The 19399-nt window shown below is 47.6% G+C and overlaps 1 protein-coding gene across 1 annotated transcript in view; it reads right to left on the bottom strand.

The window, feature by feature from the left end:
* Positions 1-5656: 5656 nt before the first annotated feature.
* SH3GL3 (SH3 domain containing GRB2 like 3, endophilin A3) overlaps positions 5657-19399 on the bottom strand; it is a 64389-nt gene continuing 50646 nt past the window's right edge. Inside the window, exon 8 of the mRNA XM_075557491.1 lies at positions 5657-6302. Coding sequence (XP_075413606.1) covers positions 6100-6302 — 203 coding nt within the window. The 3' untranslated portion in view covers positions 5657-6099. The remainder of the gene's footprint in view (positions 6303-19399) is intronic.

Raw genomic sequence — 19399 nt, 5'->3', positions numbered from 1 at the left:
CCTCTTAGTCCACATGAAGGTTCCACATGAGCACAATGGACTTATGCATGGAGAAGGTTCCCATCCTTCTCAGGACTAGCTGTGGTTTTTTGTGGTCCACACTATTGAATGCCTTTGCATAGTCAATACAACACATCTTTCTCGCATTCTTGGGTTTCAGCCGAGATCCACCTGACATCAGCAATGACACCCTTGCTCCATGTCCTCTTCTGAATCCAGCCTGCACCTCTGGCAGCTCCCTGTCAATGTACTGCTGAAACCCTTGCTGAATGATTGTCAGCAAAATTTTACTTGCATATGACATTGCTATTGTGTTATCATTTGGTAATTCAGTTGGGTCATCTGTATTTAGAATGGGTACAAGTATGGATCTGTTCCAGTCGGCTGGCCAAGTAGCTGTCTTCCAAATTATTGGCATAGACGAATGAGTGCTTCCAGTGCTTCATCAGCTTGTTGAAACATTTCAGTTGGCATTCTGTCAATTCCTGGAGTCTTATTTTTTGCTAATGCCTTCAGTGCAGCTTGGCCTTCAGCACCATCAGTTCCTTTTTCTTTTGCTAAGATATTTTCTTTTTTATTTTATTGGGGGGGCTCATGCAATGCTTCTCACAATCTATACATACATCCATTGTGTCCAGCACATTTGCACATTTGTTGTCATCATCATTCTCAAAACATTTGCTTTCTACTTGAACCCTTGGTATCAGCTCATTTCCCCTCCCTCTCTACTCTACCCTCCCTCATAAACCTTTGATAATTTATAAATTATTATTTTGTCATATCTTACACTACCCAATGTCTCCCTTCACCCACTTTTCGGTTGTCTGTCCCCAGAGAGGAGGTTATATGTAAATACTAGTAATTAGTTCCCCCTTTCTACCCCACCTTTGCTCCACTCTCCAGTATCGCCACTCTCACCACTGGTCCTAAGGGGTTTTTTTTGTGTTTGTTTTTTTAATTATATATAAATATATTTATAAAGATAGATATATAATACAAGAAATGAACCGCTAAATTATATACAGATAGCTAATACAAGAAATTAACAGTTAAATTTTTTTAACAATTTATTAGGGGGTCATACAACTCTTATCACAGTCCATACATATACATACATCAATTGTATAAAGCACATCCATACATTCCCTGCCCCAATCATTCTCAAAGCATTTGCTCTCCACTTAAGCCCTTTGCATCAGGTCCTCTTTTTTTTTCCCCCTCCCTCCCCTCACCCCCCTCCCTCATGTGCCCTTGGTAATTTATACATCGTTATTTTGTCATATCTTGCCCTATCCGGAGTCTCCCTTCCCCCCCTTCCCTGCTGTCCCTCTCCCAGGGAAGAGGTCACATGCGGATCCCTGTAATCAGTTCCCCCCTTCCAACCCACTCACCCTCCACTCTCCCAGCATCGCCCCTCACACCCCTGGTCCTGAAGGTATCACCCACCCTGGATTCCCTGTGCCTCCAGCCCTCATATGTACCAGTGTACAGCCTCTGCCCTATCCAGCCCTGCAAGGTAGAATTCGGATCATGGTAGTTGCGGGGAGGAAGCATCCAGGATGTGGGGGAAAGCTGTGTTCTTCATCGGTACTACCTCACACCCTAATTAACCCATCTCCTCTCCTAAACCCCTCTATGAGGGGATCTCCATTGGCCGACACTTGGGCCTTGGGTCTCCACTCTGCACTTCCCTCTTCATTTAATATGGTACATATATACATATATACACATATATATACATATACACATATATACACATACATACACACATATACATACACACACATATATCTTTTTTTTTTTGCATGATGCCTTATACCTGGTCCCTTGGCACCTCATGATCGCACTGGCCGGTGTGCTTCTTCCATGTGGGCTTCTTTGCTTCTGAGCTAGATGGCCGCTTGTTCACCTTCAAGCCTTTAAGACCCCAGACACTATCTCTTTTGATAGCCGGGCACCATCAGCTTTCTTCACCACATTTGCTTATGCACCCATTTGTCTTCAGCGATCCTACCATGGAGGTGTGCAGTCAATGATATGATTTTTTGTTCTTTGATGCCTGGTAACTGATCCCTTTGGGACCACTCGATCACACAGGCTGGTGTGTTCTTCCATGTGGACTTTGTTGCTTCTGAGCTAGATGGCCGCTTGTTTATCCTCAAGCCTTTAAGACCCCAGTCACTATCTCTTTTGATAGCCGGGCCCCATCAGCTTTCTTCACCACATTTACTTGTTCACCCCCTTTGGCTCCAACAGTTGTGTCGGGAGAGTTAGCATCATAGAGTTCCAATTTAACAAAAGAAAGTATTCATGCATTGAGGGAGTGTTTGAGTAGAGGCCCAAGGTCCTTCTGCCACCTCAATACTTAACCTATAAATATAGACACATAGATCTATTTCCCCATCCTCCTATATGTATTTGCATGTACATGTCTTTGTCTAGACCTCCATAAATGCCCTTTGACTCCTAGCTCTTTCTTCCATCTCCCTTGACTTTCCTCCTGCCCCACTACCATGCTTCGTGGCCACCTGGGCTAGAGTATACCTCTTCTCTAAGCAACCTTACCCTTGCTCATTCCCCACCAGGCCTGCCACTCCCCCCTCTCCACCATTTTGGGTCCCATGTTTTTCCCTTGTCCCTGTGCTTGCTAACACCACCTCCCTACCCCCCCACCCCCCCACCCCAAGTCCCCCCGGAACCGTCGGTCCCGTTGTTTTTCCTCCAGATAGTTCATCCAGCCCGTCCCATTCAGACAGACCTGCGGAGACACTAATATGTACGAAAATAAGACAGAGGAAAACAAAGCAACAGTATACAACCAGACAACAAAACAACAAAAACAAACCACTGACAAAGAACAGAACAAAACAGTTCACAAGAGAAAAGCTTGTAGTTAGTTCAGGGATGGTCCTAAGGGGTTTATCCACCCTGGATTCCCTATGTTACCAGTTCCTATCCGTAACAGTGTACATCCTCTGGGCTAGCCAGATTTGCAAGGTAAAATTGGAATCATGATAGTGGAGGAGAAGGAAGCATTTAGGAACTAGAGGAAAGTTGTATGTTTCATGATTGCTATATCACACCCTCACTGGCTTGTCTCCTCCCCGAGACCCTTCTGTAAGGGGATGTCCAGTGGTCTACAAATGGGCTTTGGGTCTCCACTCCGCACTCTCCCTCCCCCCATTCACAATGATATGTTGGGGGTTTTTTTGTTCTGATGATGCCTGATACCTTATACCTTAGGTTGGGTCACCGTTTCTTGGATTGGCATAGTTGGAAGCAGGAACCAGGCCTTTCTTCCAAAACACCTCTAGGATTCAAACCTCCCACCTTGAGTAACCAAGCATTTAACCACTTGTGCAACCTAGGAATTCCCATCACCTAATCCAATTGTGTTCATTCTCCACTCCCTTTTAACCTTGGTGCTAGGCGTCGAAGAAAGAAAGTATGTTGGAGTGGCATCTGACATTCTCCAGCTACGCAAGGGGAAAGAAAATCAAGCTCCATATAAGCGTCACCCAAGGGGAATTTCGATGAGGTTGAGGTCAGACCTGCCTCCACTCTCCATCTCTTTTACCCCACAGCACTCTATTCCTGTGACTGGGTTTGATCATTCATCTCAATGGCCACACAGAAATCACAGATGATGCTCACGGTCATGGGGTTCATTAGGGAGAGTAACAGCTTACAATTTAGAGGAGAAGTGTTCTGGATACAATTGTTCCACCTTGAGACTCTTCTCTTCCCTGCCCTGCTCAGACAGTGTTATGTAGCTCTTTGAGGGTTGCTTTGAGATGTGCAAGGGGTATGCCACTCCACCATCAACCTTAGACTAAAGGTGCTCAGTTCCAGCTCTGTGAACCAGTGCACCTAGATCCCCCCAATTAAGTGCCCAAAGGCAGCTCACTCCACAAGCTAACCCCCTTCCCAAAATACTATGGCTGCTAGATTTTTATGTCAACCTGATGTACCTGTGTGGAGGAAGGAGTGGAGTCTAAACTATCAATCAGATCGTAGTCTGGTGATGCCTCCATGGGAGTGTGGCCTTTTAATAAGTCACTCTTGCCCTTTGCCCTCCTCTTTGCTTGGATTCCGTCTGCCTCCAATGGTGGTCCCATGCAATGCCAGGGTGGCTGACCATGGGAGATATTTCCAAGTGGGACTTAATAGAAAATAAAGGAAGCTACCAAGGACAAAGACCTAAGTGCCACACTGAGAACCTAAGCCACACTTCTTGAGCCCCTAGAAGCCTCTCTTATGTCTTACCTTAATCCCTAAACACCCTTCTGCTTCACTCTCAAAATTCTTGAACCAACATGGGAGCTGTTGACATTTGAGAAGGTCTAATTAAGAACCAAGTGAGCAGTAACTCAAAAGACCAGGGATATGTGATGGCAACATATGTCCAATTGTGCTTTATGCAGTTGATGTATGGATTGTTATATAAGAGCTGTAAGAGCCCCCAATAAAATGCATTGGTGGCTGCTGGGAAAACCAGGGGGAGAGAATATGCCTAGGTATGCTCTTGTGAATCTACCGATGTCCTGGGCACTCAGGAGCCTGAGACACCGGGTGTAGAGGGACCTGAACAAACCAACCTGGACTCTGAGAATTTACTGCAACAACGTTGGTAAGCAGCAACACGCGTCCAAGTGACCTGGGTAAAGACCTCAGTGGGCAGCGGGCCCAGTAAACAATCTGGGTTCAAGCTCCCACTGTGTCACCTCTGGGTTCGGTGATCTTGGGCAAGTCATTCAATGCGTTTCTAAGGGGAAATGACTATCTTCCCACTCACCCACCCCAACGAGGCAGCTGCAGCTGCCATGGGCCGAAGGAAAGTGCATGCAAGCAGGCAAGACGAGGCGCTGGACAGCCAAGCCTAAGGGATCATCTTCTCGGGCACTCCACCGACCTCCTGACCGTGCAGTTTCCTAAGCATCCATCGCACGGCTTGCTTTCAATACTACCAACTATTTGGCAGCCGAAGCCGCTGAGTCAGGCCCTTTAAAAACATAAACTTGAACACGCATGGAAGGGTTTTCCATGCCCTCACTGGAAAGAACGTGTTTGGTTCAGAAGAAACGGCCCTCTCTCTCGCCTGCTCAGCAGCCAACAGGTAGGCATCTGTGCTGTGACTCTCCGGTCAGCCATGGGCCACAGGAGTGTGCAGCTGTAAGACGGTGCTTGAAATCTGCCACCACAGAGCATGGATGGCCCTGGAGAACATTACGCTGAGCGACGTTAGTCAATCACAAAAGGACAAATATTACAGGGAAATTATGATAGGGGGAGGAGGGGGAGAAGGGAACGACATTCATACCCAAGGGGATTTCTTACTTTGGAGATTTCCAAGGAGAGCGGGGCCAGGGACGGACGATAAAGCAAAGGGCTAGATGGTTGATGGGTCTAAGCTTGGGGGAAAGGAGAATTAGAAGTCCACCAGAGGGAGAAGGGAAATCAAAGAGCAGGCGAAGGGTTCATTCTTAGAGCTTTTGATCACTAGTAGTTTAAACTGCTGATAAAGGTTTTATCAAATTCAATGATCTGAAATACAAACCCCCACCTAATGTACAATTTTTCCAAAAATTGTTAAAAGAAAGAAAGTTAGCCTTTAGAATAACCAACAAGACCTTTTGGCAATGAAGTGTGTCATATTTATTGGGCTATTTATAGGTAAAGTAAAACACACTGAAGGGGAAAAAGTGGAGGAAAACAGTGATGCTGGAAACAAAATATTTAGGATTTCTTAGTCAAATGTTGCCTTTTCAAACCACGGCCGCTGAGGGGGGGGGGCAACTCATTGATAGCACTCCAGTGGGTGCAGTGGGTGCCATTTGTGTCTAGGCAGGACAAGTACATACATTTAGCCAATGACTTTTAAAACAATAAGCGAAAAAGAAAACTATTTTTGGTGCAGCTAAGACGAGAAAGCCATTTATACAAATTAAAGGGATCCAAAATACACTTTAAAAAGCACAACACCACGCATAGAAAAGTGGTTACGCTGTTCAGAGCGCAAGGAGGGCTCAGAACGCCACAGCGAGCGCGGTCGGGTGAGCTCATTTCCGAGATGAAAGTGGGCCCAAAGTCACGCATTTACTAAGGTAAAGGCACAAGCACTTCAACATAATTAATGGGGAAGAAGCCCGACTCCCCGTGGAGCATTCCTTCATACCAATTTTCATCTATCTGATTGGTCAGTGTGATGATGTCCCCTTCCTTGAATCCCAGTTCTCCTTGGTTTTCTGGCTCAAAGTCATAGAGACCGCGACAGCAGGGTTGGTCCATGGGAATGTTGGAACCTGTTCACATCACATGGAGACAAAAGAAGTACAGGTTAACATGATAAATTACACACCAATGTGAAGACTTGGGAAAGGCTATTAACAGCAGGTCTCTGCCTGCCTTCCCGCTACATGATGGTCTCCACCCAGCTGCTCAGCTCTGGGCTCTGCTCAACTAACTGCCTCAGCCAGATGTCCCTCTGCTGACTCCTGGGCCCAGAGACTTTTTCAGCAGTTTGCCCTGCCAGAGAATTCGGGCCAGCCCCTCTCCCTGAAGCAGATGTGTAGTTCTGAAGGAGGTCCTGAAGCATCACAAGCCCCAACCCTACTATTGGGAGCTTACCATGTCCTTATCTGGAGATTGGACAAAGACAAGTGGAACACTGGGAGCTCAAAGATGAGATGGGGTATCACATATGGATCGGGAACTTGAGAAGGAAGGCTAGGAGATCTCCCTATAGAAACAGCAATGCCTGACTTGGCTCAATGTTGTGTTTTCTTCTCTCTCTTTTTTTATAATGACCATCATCCATTTACATTAAAATATATATTATTTTAACGTCTGAAAACTTTAGTACAATAACTTGAGTACAATAGCCCCGACATTAGTTAGGCTGTCACCTGGGCTCATTCCTCTCCTGGTTTCTCCTGCCAGATCTGCATCCTGCCCACATTCCAACTCCCGGCCCTCCGCTCGATGTAAACACATACGCAAATATATTAATAATGAAATATGGACACTTCTATGCCAAAATGTATGTATTTGTATATAGCCGTTTCCATAACAGAATCTTCCTGTCATATACATGAGAGCAGCTTTCCAGGTTACTTTTAATTACTACCAATTGTCAACTCTATGTCATTTTTCTAACCGGTCTCTAAGTTTGTGACCTGTAAGGTCTTTCCTCTCTTTTGTCCTTTTTCCTTCCTTCTCCTGTCTACGTCATGCCGGGAGCACTGGTGGCATAGTGGATCCCAAGCTGGGATGTCAGCAGTTTGAAATCACCAGCTACTCCACAGGAGAGAAGAGCCTTTCTACTCCCATAAAGATTTAGTCTCAGAAACCCTCCAAGGCAGGTTTACCCTGCCCTTTAGGGTTACTATGACTCAAGATCAACTCATGACGGTGCATTTGGTTTGGAGTTTGATAGGAAGAGACCATGGAGAAGTTCAATATCAGCAGCTAAAACTAGGCCAGGGTCAGACTAGGAAACAGATCACCAATGGCTCATTTTTAAGTTCAGGATAAAGCTCAAGAAAATTTCGACAAGTCCAAGAGAACCAAAATAGAACCTTTAGTCTTTCCCACCTGGATTTTGAGAACATCTCAAGAACAGAGCTGACCTATTGGAGAACACTAATGACAAGAAGCTTGCTGTGCTGTGGGATGACATTGAGAACATCATACCTGAGGAAGGCTAATGGTCATTCAAAAGCCAGGGAGGAAAGAAAAGACCAAAGTGGCTGTCAGAAGAGAAGTCAAAGAACTCAACAGAAAATTGCAAAGTACAGCTTGAGAAATTAGAATAAAATATTGTAATGAAACATGCACAATCCTAGAGTTAGAAAACCAGAAAAAAACATGCTTAGCCTATCTTTTTTTTTTTCTTCAGCTTATCTTAACTGAAAGAACTACAGAAAAAATTCAAGCTTTGAGTTGAACTGCTGAAAGATTCTATGGGCAAAATATTGAATGATTCCGGAAGCATCAAAAGAAGGTGAAGAGAATAGAGTCACTGCCCAGAAAGAACAAATTAATATTCAACCATTTCAAGAGTGCGTGTTTGATCAAGAAGCAAGGGTAGTGAAGGAAGAGGTCCAAGCTGCACTGAAAGCATTCGCCAAAAACAAGGCTCCAGGAATTGCTGCAATTCCAATTAAAATGTTTCAACGAGCTGATGAAGTGCTGGAAACACTCACTTGTCTGTGCCAGGAGCTGACTGAAAGTGATCCTTCTTTATACCCAGTCCAAATAGCGGTGACTTAATGGAGCTTGCAAATCATAGAACAATACCGTTGGTGCCACATTCAAATAAAATTTTGCTGAAGATCATACAACAATGATTGCAGCAATACATTGACAGGGAGCTGCTGGGAATTCAGAAGAGGACACGCAACCAGGGATATCACTGCTGATGTCCGACGGATCTGGGCTCAAATCAGAGAACACCAGATGGATGTGCACTGGCGATGTGTTGACAAAGGGATTTAGCTGGCGGGTCACACCCACGATAGATAGCTTTGAAAAGCGTGGAAACTGCACAGCGCTTTGTCGTGTTCGTGTACAACTTGTACACAGACAAAGGGGCAGTTGTGTCGACGGAAAAGGGGAATGGTGTATGGTTCAGAATCAGGGAAGGTGGGCACCAGGACTGTATCCTCTCACTGTATCCTCTCATTCAATCTGTAGGCTGAGCAAATCATCAGGGAGCTGGATTATGAGGAACGCAGCATCAGGATTGGAAGGCTTCTTAATAACACATTTAGATGGCACAGCCCTGCTTGCTGGAAGTGAGGAGGACTCGAAGCACTTGCTTCCAAAGCAAGCATCTCAGCCTTCAATGTGGACTACAACCCAACAGATGACGCCACGATACATGGAGGAAAGGTTCAAATTGTCAAGGATATTGGTTGTCTTGCTTAGATCCACACTCAATGCGCATGCAGGCAGTAGTCAAGAAATCAAGAGACACACGCAGCATTGGGCAAATCTGCTGTGCAAGACCTCTTGTAAGTGGTCTTGTGCAGCAAGGATGTTACTTTCAGTACTAATGTGTGCCTGACTAATGTGTGACATTTTGAACTGCCTCGTATGCATGTGAAAGTTGGACATGGAATAAGGAAGACCAAAGAGGAATCGATGAATTGAATTGTGCTGGAGAAGAAGATTGAGAGTGCCGTGGACTGCTGAAAGAACACACCGATCTGTCCAGGAAGAAGTACAAACAGAGTGCTCCTTAGAGGCAAGGATGGCAAGACTTTGCCTTGTATCCTTCAGACATGTTGTCAGGAGAGAGCAGTCCCTGAAGAAGACCCTCACGTTTGGGAGAGTGGAGGGGCAGCAGAAGAGAGGCAGGTCCTCAAGGAGATGGATTGACAGTGGCTGCAACAATGGGCTCAGGTATAGGAACCTTGTGAGGCTGGCACAGGACCGGGCAGTGTTGAACTCTGTTGTGTGTCAGTTCGCTGTGGGTGGGAACTGACTTGAAGAGACCTAACAACAACAACAACAACAAGAGTCGGAACTGATTCATGGGTGCCTAACAAGAGCAGTCCCCACACAGCCCCTACACTAACAGAGTGAGATTTAGAAACGGAGGAGAAGATAGCATCTTAGAACACAACCCTGCAGGCCGGACCATTTGTGTCCTTTCAGAAGAGGCTTGGTTCTTTTCATGTCACGGGAAGATCGGATATTTTCTATCATGCCATGCTATTTTATACTTTCCATTTGCATTTCCTGTTTCCATCATTACAAACTACTCTTTCTCCCGCTACACTCCAATTAGGAGTCTTGGATGGCGCAAACGATTGGGCGCTCACCGAGTGACCAAAAGGTCAGCTGTCTACACCCATCCAGAGGTCCCTGGGAAGACAGGCCTGCCGGTCTGCTTCCTGAAGTTCACAGCCTTGAAGACCTTACAGAGCAGTTTTACTCTGGACACATTAGATCACCGGGAATTGAGCTCACCTGAACAGGATCTAACAACAGACTTCAGTGGCGAATAAGTCATACCTCGATGGAGGATTATGGTCTTTGCACACTCAGTCTTTTAGGTTCGAATACAAAGACATGTTAAGTGTTGGTATTTCTGTGGTTGGCTAAATGAGAAGCCCCTTGTCTTGGGAAAGGCGGGCAACAATGTAGGGAGAGGGGGAGAGGGGTTGGGACAGAGAAACATTTTTTTAATTAGCCCTAATGGTGTAGTGGTTATACGCTAAGCTGAGAACCATAAAGTCAGCAGGTGGAATCAACCAGCTGATCCACAGAAGAAAGATGGGGCTTTCTACTCCCATCGAGATTTAGTCTCAGCAACCCCTGGGGGTAGTTCAACTCTGTCTTAGGGCCATTAGGAGCCAGAATTGTCATGTTTTTAGTTCATAGCTTTGAAGTCACTGAGTGGTGTCCGTTCTCTTATAGACCAGTCCTCCTCAATGCTCCCCACATTCCTCATAGTTAAGTATTTGCCTATGGCCAAGTGGAGTGAGCACTATGCCTCATCTCACCCCAGGAGTGACCCTCCCAGATAGTTGGCTACACTGAGGTGGCTCCCCATTGCCTCCTGGTGCATATTACAATTCCCACACATTAAATTTCCACTGCCAGGCCATTAGCTCAGAAAGCTCTGGTTTCAGGCCTGGGCATCAGGACTACTTACATTTCCTAGGTCTTCCCAAACCCAGTTGCCATTCCTTTAACTCATGGCAATCCCGAATATGTCCAAGGAGAGCGATGCTCGAAAGTGTTTTCAGTGGCTGAATTTTTGGAAGTAGATTACCAGACCTTTCTTCCAAGGACCTGATCATAGTAGCCCAGTACAGTAAAGGAAACATTAGTTCAATGGCCTAATGGACCAAGCAAACATCAGTGTCCACAACCCTTAGGCAAGAATAACTAGGTGGTGCAAACGGATGATATTAGAAAATCCTGCATAGAGTGGGACCAAAATGTGGAACAGAACCCAAATCATAAAAGAGACCAGGCTTATTGGTCAATAGACACTGGTAACTCCCCCCACAAAACCAAACTAAATGCTATTGAGTTGAAGCCGCCAACTCATAGCAACCCTGTAGGACAAGAGAATGCCCAGCCTTTCTCCCTCAGAGAGGCTGGTCCTTTCAAACTGCGGACCTTGCAGTTAGCAGCCCAACAAGTAACCACTACGCCACCAGGTAGAACCCCAAAACGATGGCCCTTAGTCACCCTTCAGCTCTGAAGCTGAATTACCCTCCCTTTACTTCACCCTATGCTAGAATAATGAATGGAGTAAGATCAATAGAGATGCCAAGGACGCCCAGACGGGTGGCTTTATGAAGACATTAGCTGGATTCATGATTGCCTGGGGGCACCGAAGGGGAGGGGGCTGGAAAACGGAGAGTCAACATCAGTGGATATGAGAAAGAAGGAGAGGCTCCCAGGTTGATGGTGGTGATGGATGCACAACCCTTCTTGATAGAATTGAACTTCTGAGTTGTGTGATCCCTCAATGATAGCTCAAGAAGACTACTAACACTTTTCTGGAAATAATGTAAAAACCCGGGCAGAGGGTTAGGAACCTGCGAGGAACAGCCAGGAGGAACCCTGGAAGGAAGAGGGGGGAGCATTGAAATGGAGGAGTCAGAATAAAACGTGTCTCAATTGTTGAATGTAAAGCTCAGGATCCGCTCTGTAAACCTTCACCTAAATCCATAATAAAACATTTTTAAAACAAAGGAGGAGGCAATCCTACGGAGTCCAGTTCTACTCTGACACATACGCAGTCCCTCCACAAGTCAGAATCAATTCATCAACTACTGTCTCCCCCAGCCCCCTTCAATGTACAGCCAAGGTGTGACCACCCCATCTGACAGCCCTCTCTCCCCTCCCCCTTCTTTTACCCAAACTGAGACATGTTCATGCTTCAGCTGGTGGATGAGGGGAAGGTGGAGGGTGGGGACGCTTCTTTCGCTCCAGGTAGGCAGCTCCTTTCCAGGTGGGGACTTCCAGGTAGAACAACTCGGTATTCGCGGCCCCACCTGCACTCTAGAATCGACTTGGAGTTTCTAGAGTTTGGATGTCTCCTTCTTTGACAGATGGCTGCCGCCTCCCCCACGTTGGTTTGCCCCTTTTGTCAGAGTGATGGAAACTTGGGCTTGGTCCCTTATCTTGAATTTGAAAATACTAACATTCAGGAACTTCAAAGCATTAGAGTGTTTACAGAGCTTTCCATTCCCCTTTGCACATGCCAGCGTGAGCCCCGCGGGAGTCAAGGTAATTGTATTCATGTCCAGCGGTTTGAAAGGTGATCTGTAGAAATGAACAGTACTCAGTTAGCATGTCTTCCACCACCAGTTTTCGGTTTGTTTCACAGAGAGGTAGGCGGTCAGATGCCAAAGCATTTCCTTGAACAGAAAATATCAATTCAAAGAGGGAACTCGGGGGTTGCCCACACACCCTCTTTTTGAAGAGGAGGCAGCAATGCCATGGACAGGTCGCAGTGACCTCACTAATTTGTCCTCCTCTAAGCCACCTGGCGTAACCACCACAAATGCCAAATGGCAGTCATGCACTTGGTGGTGGAGCTCACCGCCCGTGTGGGCGTGTGAGAACACTCTGCGGGGGGCGGGGGGTGGGGTGGGGGGAGAGAACAAATCAGGAAAAAAGGCTTGTTGCTGGTCGCTCGTCACTTCATTTAATCTGGGCTGGGGACCACCGCCACAATGCCCACTTCGGTGTTCTCAGAGGTGGAAAGAAGCCAGCCCTCCCGTCTTTTTTTTTACATTATTCCATCAGCCAAGAAACCCCGATGGAGGCATCTCTCCTGAGAGCCCTGGGTCGACGGACTCCCACGCCAGAGCTTCCCGAATCAGTGATCCGTGTGCACCTGCCTTCCCCCCACCCCCGTGAGCCCCCACACCCCCCCGCCCCACTGCACCGCCCCGAGGGAGGCAGTTCTCCCAAGAAATCCACAGCAGGCCGACCTCGGGCCTCCCGAGTTTCAAACGCCTTCTTGATGTTGGGTCCTTCTCGCTGCTCAGTGTGTGCGACGCAGGCTTCCTTAATTGTGTGTGTCCGTGGGGGGCCGGTGGTGGTGCACGCAGAACCCAGGCATGAACAAAGCCGTCAATGTCTAGCGCTTGACTTCCAAAGTAGTGCCATTTCCCTTGTGAAATGTGTGAAAAGTCATGAAAGCCAAGGAGTTTGAGCTTTTGTGCCAAAGCCAGGTAAGTGCTTAGGAGACCGGCAAAAGAGAGAGAGAGAGAGAGAGAGAGAGAGAGAGAGAGAGAGAGAGAGAGAGAGAGAGAGAGAGAGAGAGAGAGAGAGAGAGAGAGAGAGAGAGAGAGAGAGAGAGAGAGAGAGAGACCCTTAAAGATTTCCTCACAAGCTCTGGAGAGGAAAGGGTAGTTTCCTGCCACACTCAGAAGAGATACAAGCCTTCCTGGAGGAGCAGGGAGGAAACTGGAGAGAAATGAAGAGGGTGGAGGTTGAAATATTCCCTAGATTCTACTCTGGGACAGACTATTTAGCTCCACTTCTCACTTAGGACTGTGGAAGAAAGCGTGCCCTGCACCAGCATGGCGCGAGGGGCTGGCATGTAGTGGAAATGGCAGAGGGACTGGACGTCAAATGCTGGGGAGGATGCACGGATCCCCTAAAGCCCCAGCAGGCGGTGAGGAAGGAAGCACTGAGGGGAAAGTTAGTCCTGGGGAGGCCTGGAGCAGGACACACAGGCCAGGCAATGAAGAGGCTGATGTCTGGCCCGCAACTTTCAGCAAGCAAGCGTCCAGGCCCCAGGGTGTGTGTGTCAAGGTACCTCTGAGGTAGACACCAGTAAAGACCAAGACTCCCAGACAGCCCCCTTCCCGGTGTTCCTCAGACTCCCCTTTGCAACATGCCGAGGGTAAGGACAAAAGGAGAGAGTCTTTGAGGAAAATGAACAGCTCTCCCAGGGAATTGCAACTCTGAATGAACTGTATTTCAATTCTGAATTGACTAGGTAAGCAATGGGTAGTCCATGCTTTCTATTGGAAGAGACTCCATTATCTTAAAAATGGGCAAGAGTACAGGTTTTTCCACCATTTGAAGAAATGGAAAAACTATTAATTTTTCTCCCCTTTTGGCCAAGAGTAGAAATGGAAAAAAGATCAAGTTGTTTCCGCCCGCCATTGTTTCTAAATGGAGGCGCATAAGCAAGTTCAATTCAGCTCTGAGAAACAAAGCCTCTGCCTGCCTGAGTGATCATATGTGAATTTTCTTTCTACAAGGAGGACAACCCAACGCCCCCAAGGACACCAGGGGTCCACCAGACCAGGCTGCATCTTCTTAGTGGAACCAGTCACCCCATCCTACCCACAGACATCTCCACAGCACCTCGTGGCCAAGTTGCCCATGATCAGAAGGCAGCACCTCTGCCAGACTTTCTCTCAAGATCAGCCATCCTGGTGACACAGCGGGTTGAAGGCTGGTCAGCAATGGAAGAAAGCGGGGGCAGTCTGTTCCCTTCCTGCAGGGTCAAGAATGACTCTAAATCAATTTGATGGCCATGGGTGGTGATGGTGGTGGTATCAGTGACCTGTCTTTGATGCCAAGTCTTTTTCCAGTGTGGTCTTGCTCTTGGGCATTTAGAAGTTGGCATCTGAAATCGCTGGGAAGCCTTGAACTCGGGATCCTGGCTGACTGGCGGCTTGAGTGCAGGCAGCCCCACCGTTCTGGCCTGGGCCGTCCAGCGCGGAAGCTCAGCCTCCTTCTGCCCGCAGCTGAGTAGCCCGTGTTTATTTTCTCTTACTCTTGAGACCTGGCTTACCGTAACATGAGAGCAGAGGTGGGGAAAACACAGTCTTCCTTGTGAAAGTACTGAAACAAAGATTATTTTAACAGAGAAAAGGGAGTGTGCCTGTTAAATATTTATTATTCAAGCTCTGTTCCACATCATTAAACCCAAAAGCCCACTGGCCGTCGAGTGGATGCTGACTCACAGCGACCCTACAGGACAGAGCAGAACTGCCCATTCGGGTTCCCAAGGCTGAAGCAGACTGACTGTGGCATCTTACTCCCTGGGAGCAGCCAAGGAGTTCTCGCTGCCCCCTTTCCCTTAGCAGCAGAGCGCTTCGCCACTGCACCATTTCACACTGCGTGAGGCGTGAGAATCCAATCCATCAGAAAGAACTCTGAGGCGCTGGGATTCTATTAGGCCCAGGCGCACAGTCACCACTGAAACCTGAGCGCTTGTCTCATCTTCACAGCTGAGAGTGGCGTGGAGGAATTTTGGAGGATGGCTGTTACGGGATTTCTGTGGATGCAAATAGAACCCTCTACAACAGGGATTTGGGGAGGGGGGGAATGGTGGGAATGTAAGCAGACACACTTTACAAAACTGTTCATGCTGTTTGAAGGTGGCCAGTCAGGACTTCAGAACCCCAAACAAAGACATCAAACTCCCTGCCATCAAGTTGATGCGGACACTTAGTGGCCCTACAGAGCAGGGTACAACTGGCCCTGTGGGTTTCCAAGACTCGAGACTTGACAGCTCCCCTCTTGGGCATACCAAGGTTCTATTTCTATCAGCCATCAACATTGGGACCCCGGGTACGCTAAGGCCAAGAAGTTTTTCGAGAGTGGCTGCCTCCATCCCCACCATCTTGTTTTCTTCCTTCCTTCCTTTGCCTACGTGTTTGTTGCCAGGAGACTGCATTAATGGAGAAACCCTGTTCTTGGGTACCATTTCCCCATCCCCACATCCCAAACGCATGATGGAACACCTGGGGCAAGCAGAGGTTCAAAATGAGTAAGTGGCAGTGATGAGAGCTGACCTTTGTCGCTCTGCCATGTGCCCCCTCTGAACATTGGGGAGCTTGGGAGTTCTGCCCACTAAATCTCTCAGTCAACTCCGAGGGGTGGGCTACAGACAGCCAGGCTTGGACCGAGCCTTTGGGTCTTCAGTTTGCCCATGGCCAGGAGCTCGCAGGGCTATGAGGCATCTTAGAGCATTTCCCCACTGCCTCCTGTGACGATCCTGGGGAAAGTCTGGCCAGGTCCCTCCTAGTGTTGGACCCTGAGGACAAGTCCTTTGTGCATTCTGTCTCCTTCCCGCTTTCCTTAGCCAGAGCTCCAGCTCAAGGCGTCAATTAAAACACAAATTAAATCTGGCTTCTACTCCAGGTGCCGGATTTGACGTCAGCTTGGAGGCAGCAGGAAGCAGCCCCAGCGACCTCTTTCTCTCAGCCCTGCCCGGGGACCTAGGAGCTTGTCCCCAAGGGCACTACGTCTACACATGATGCTGTGGGAAGTGTAGGTTCAAAGGGGGTGGGCAGTAAGGCAAGGGGCCAGCCTGCTCTCTGCAGCCCTCAAAACCACAGCTCTGCCACTGCACTTGAACTTGGTGTCATCTCTCTTCTACTGGCCCTGACCTGGGGGATTTCATACCTGGGAGCCTTTGGTCAGAGGGTCTCATTGATGAGCAAGGCAAGCTATGCCCCCCAGCCCCTGAGTTATACGGGGGTTGGAGAGAAGTCATTCACACTGTGGCAGTGGACAGGAGTCGCTGGGGTGGGGGGTGGGGGTTGTAAGGTGAGGAGACTCTCAGAGGCTACTGACCTGAGAGGGCTCTTTGTCTTTTAGTAACTGCCCCAGACTGCTGTGCCTTTTGAGTTTTTGATCCTGCTTTTTATAGGTTTTCTCCTTCCTCCCTTGTAGTCAGGCTGCGACCTGTCACTTTTCCTGCTGCCAGCGGGCCTTCCCGAAGCAGTCCCTCAGGCCCTTCTACTCTGCCGCTTCCAGTCTGCTGTAGGCTGGAAATCAGATAACCGATTATGTAACATCAACAGCCACCTTCAGGGGCACTTACACTGTAGCGAGCATCACCTCACAAACATCATCTACACCAGTGGAGCTCCACCTTCCCGACGCCGTGACCCCTTCATACAGTGCCTCATGTTGTGGTGATCCCCCAACCATTAGATTATTTTTGTTGCTACTTCATAACCACCATTTTGCTACTGTTATGAATTGTAATGTAAATATCTGATATGCAGGGTATATTTTCACTGTTACAAATGGAACATAATTAAAGCATCGTGATTCATCACAAAACAATATATAACTATATATTGTAAAATATTTACATGTTTTCCACTGGTCTTAGGCAAGCCCTGTGAAAGGGTCGTTTGACCCCCAAAGTGACCCACAAGTTGAGAACCACTGATCTAGATTATTCCAGCCTTAGAAGTCACCCTGCACACACCAAACCAAAATCCAAACCCGCTGCCGGCATGCTGGTTCTGACTCATACACTGTGCACCATGGAGTGATCGTTCCCATGCTATTTGATGGGGACATGGGGGCCCAGAGGAATGAAGTGACAAGATATTGGGTTTGCTCCACCCTCTGTAAATGGAAAAAGAGGGCTGCCTGTTCCCGAGAGTCTCTGAACCTGTGGTTCTCAACCTTCCTAATGCCACGCCCTTTAATACAGTCCCCCTTTAATACAGCTGTGGTGACCCCCAAACATAAAATTACCTTTTGCTGCTACTTCATAACTGTAATCTTGCTACTGTTATGAATCGGGCAACCCTGTGAAAAGGTCGTTCGACCCCCAAAGGGGTCGTGACCCACAGGTTGAGAACCCCTGCTCTACACCCTTATAAACAATGTTTCCAAAGTGAGTGGCATTGCCCCCTGCATGGCCTTCATCTGCAAGCACCGATATCTAAGCCTTATCATGGATTATGGGCTATCATACAAACGATTTTAATTGCCTGAGGGGCACTGAGTGATTTTTTTTTTTTTCCTGAAAAAGGGGCAGTTAGCCAAATCAGTGTGGGAAATTATGTCACGGGGTTGCTGAGAAATGGAGCTGACTGGGTGGCAGTGCGCTTCTGTAAACGGTTAGTGTGCACCACGGCTAACTGGAAGGTGGGGGTTCAAGTCCACTCAGAGACTTGAAAGAAAGGCCTGCCGATCTACTTCTGGCAAACCAGCCACCGAAAAGCCTCCAACACACACAGGGGCGCCAAGAGTCAAAAATAACCTGAGGGCAACTGGCTCTGGTTTGCCTGACTCCGAAGTCTTTTGAAAGCGAGGGCTGGGTGGATAGTTTTCTGTCAGACCCTGGTTCTGAAGAAATCGCTCAGAGCTTTTCTGAAGTGTTTCCTGATGACCCTGGTGAGACCACGTCCCTGCGAGGTGTGAGCAGGTAAGTGCTCTGCCACCACCCACAGGTGCTTCAGAAGAAATGCCTGGAAATCTGGATCCAAGATCTCACAGCCTTTAACAACTCTCAGAAGCACAGTGTCCTTTGGACCACTCAGGGGCTCAGTAACGGCTGTGGGTTTCTCTGCCGGTGGGCCACGCAGGAGCAGGGAGGAAGAGTCAGCAGCCGGATCAGGAATGGAACCCAAACCACCTTGAGGTGTGATGGTATCTGGGCCTGTATCTATCTGTATCTGGCTGGGTAATTTATCTCCCAGCATTTTAGAGCAAGGGGTGGGGTGGCGGCTTAGAATCTGATTGGAAACTTCCAAGTTTATTTCCGGCCCAGACTCCTTCTCCAGGCTAGGCACCACGCTCCACCTAGGAAATACCACCTCTGAGCCTGAATGGGCTGTCTGGCTCCCGCTCCTGTCCAATGCTGTGTGTGTGTGTGTGTGTGTGTGTGCAAACACTTGTGTGGCTGTGTGCATGTGTGAGTATATATTTTTTTCCTTTGAAACCCCAAATCTGGGTCTCTCGTAGCAAGATTCTTTTGAGGCGAATACTTTTCCTTTAGCCAACACAGGCGTGGCATAATTCTGATACATAACCCCCCTCAAAAAAAAAAAACACAAATACCATTTTATTCAACATCTCTGAATTAGTAGGCTTTTGTCCATTGGAAAGAAACTTCAGACCCCTGGCTTCTAACTCTGGCTTTTGTTTGTTTTTTCTAGCTCGATTTTATAGAGATTAACTGTGTGACCCCAATCACATCTGGGCCCTTATAAGTACATTACAAGTAGGAGTATATCAGTGAGGGGGTACTGTCCTCTCAGGGTGCTGGGATGACCCAAAGGGATGCACGCTTTATCATGGAGTGTCGGTGATAGTACAAACGCTTTTAACTCTCAGAGGGGATGACAGAGGGGTTTTTTGTTCTTGCTTTGTTTTTCCTGAAAAGTAGGCAAAGAAGTTTGGGAACGTGTTATCTAGATGCTGGTTGAGTAGTAAATTGGGGAGGACAATCTAGGGGAAAGTATCTACTTCTATGAATGTCTCTCTGGAAACAGCAGCCCTGGATCTCACCCACAGGAGATGTGATCAATTAAAATTACTTGTCAATGGAATTCCAGCTTCGTCTTTAGGGTCTAGAAAAATCAGCCTGTGGGTGTGTTTTACCCCTAATATCAATTCACCACAATTTCTACCGGTTATACTATATGAG

This window comes from Tenrec ecaudatus, chromosome 9, assembly GCF_050624435.1.
Source record: "Tenrec ecaudatus isolate mTenEca1 chromosome 9, mTenEca1.hap1, whole genome shotgun sequence".
In the NCBI taxonomy this organism is placed as follows: Eukaryota; Metazoa; Chordata; class Mammalia; order Afrosoricida; family Tenrecidae; genus Tenrec; species Tenrec ecaudatus.
Note: the sequence above shows the minus strand (reverse complement) of the source record. Positions and strands in the feature narration are given on the sequence as shown.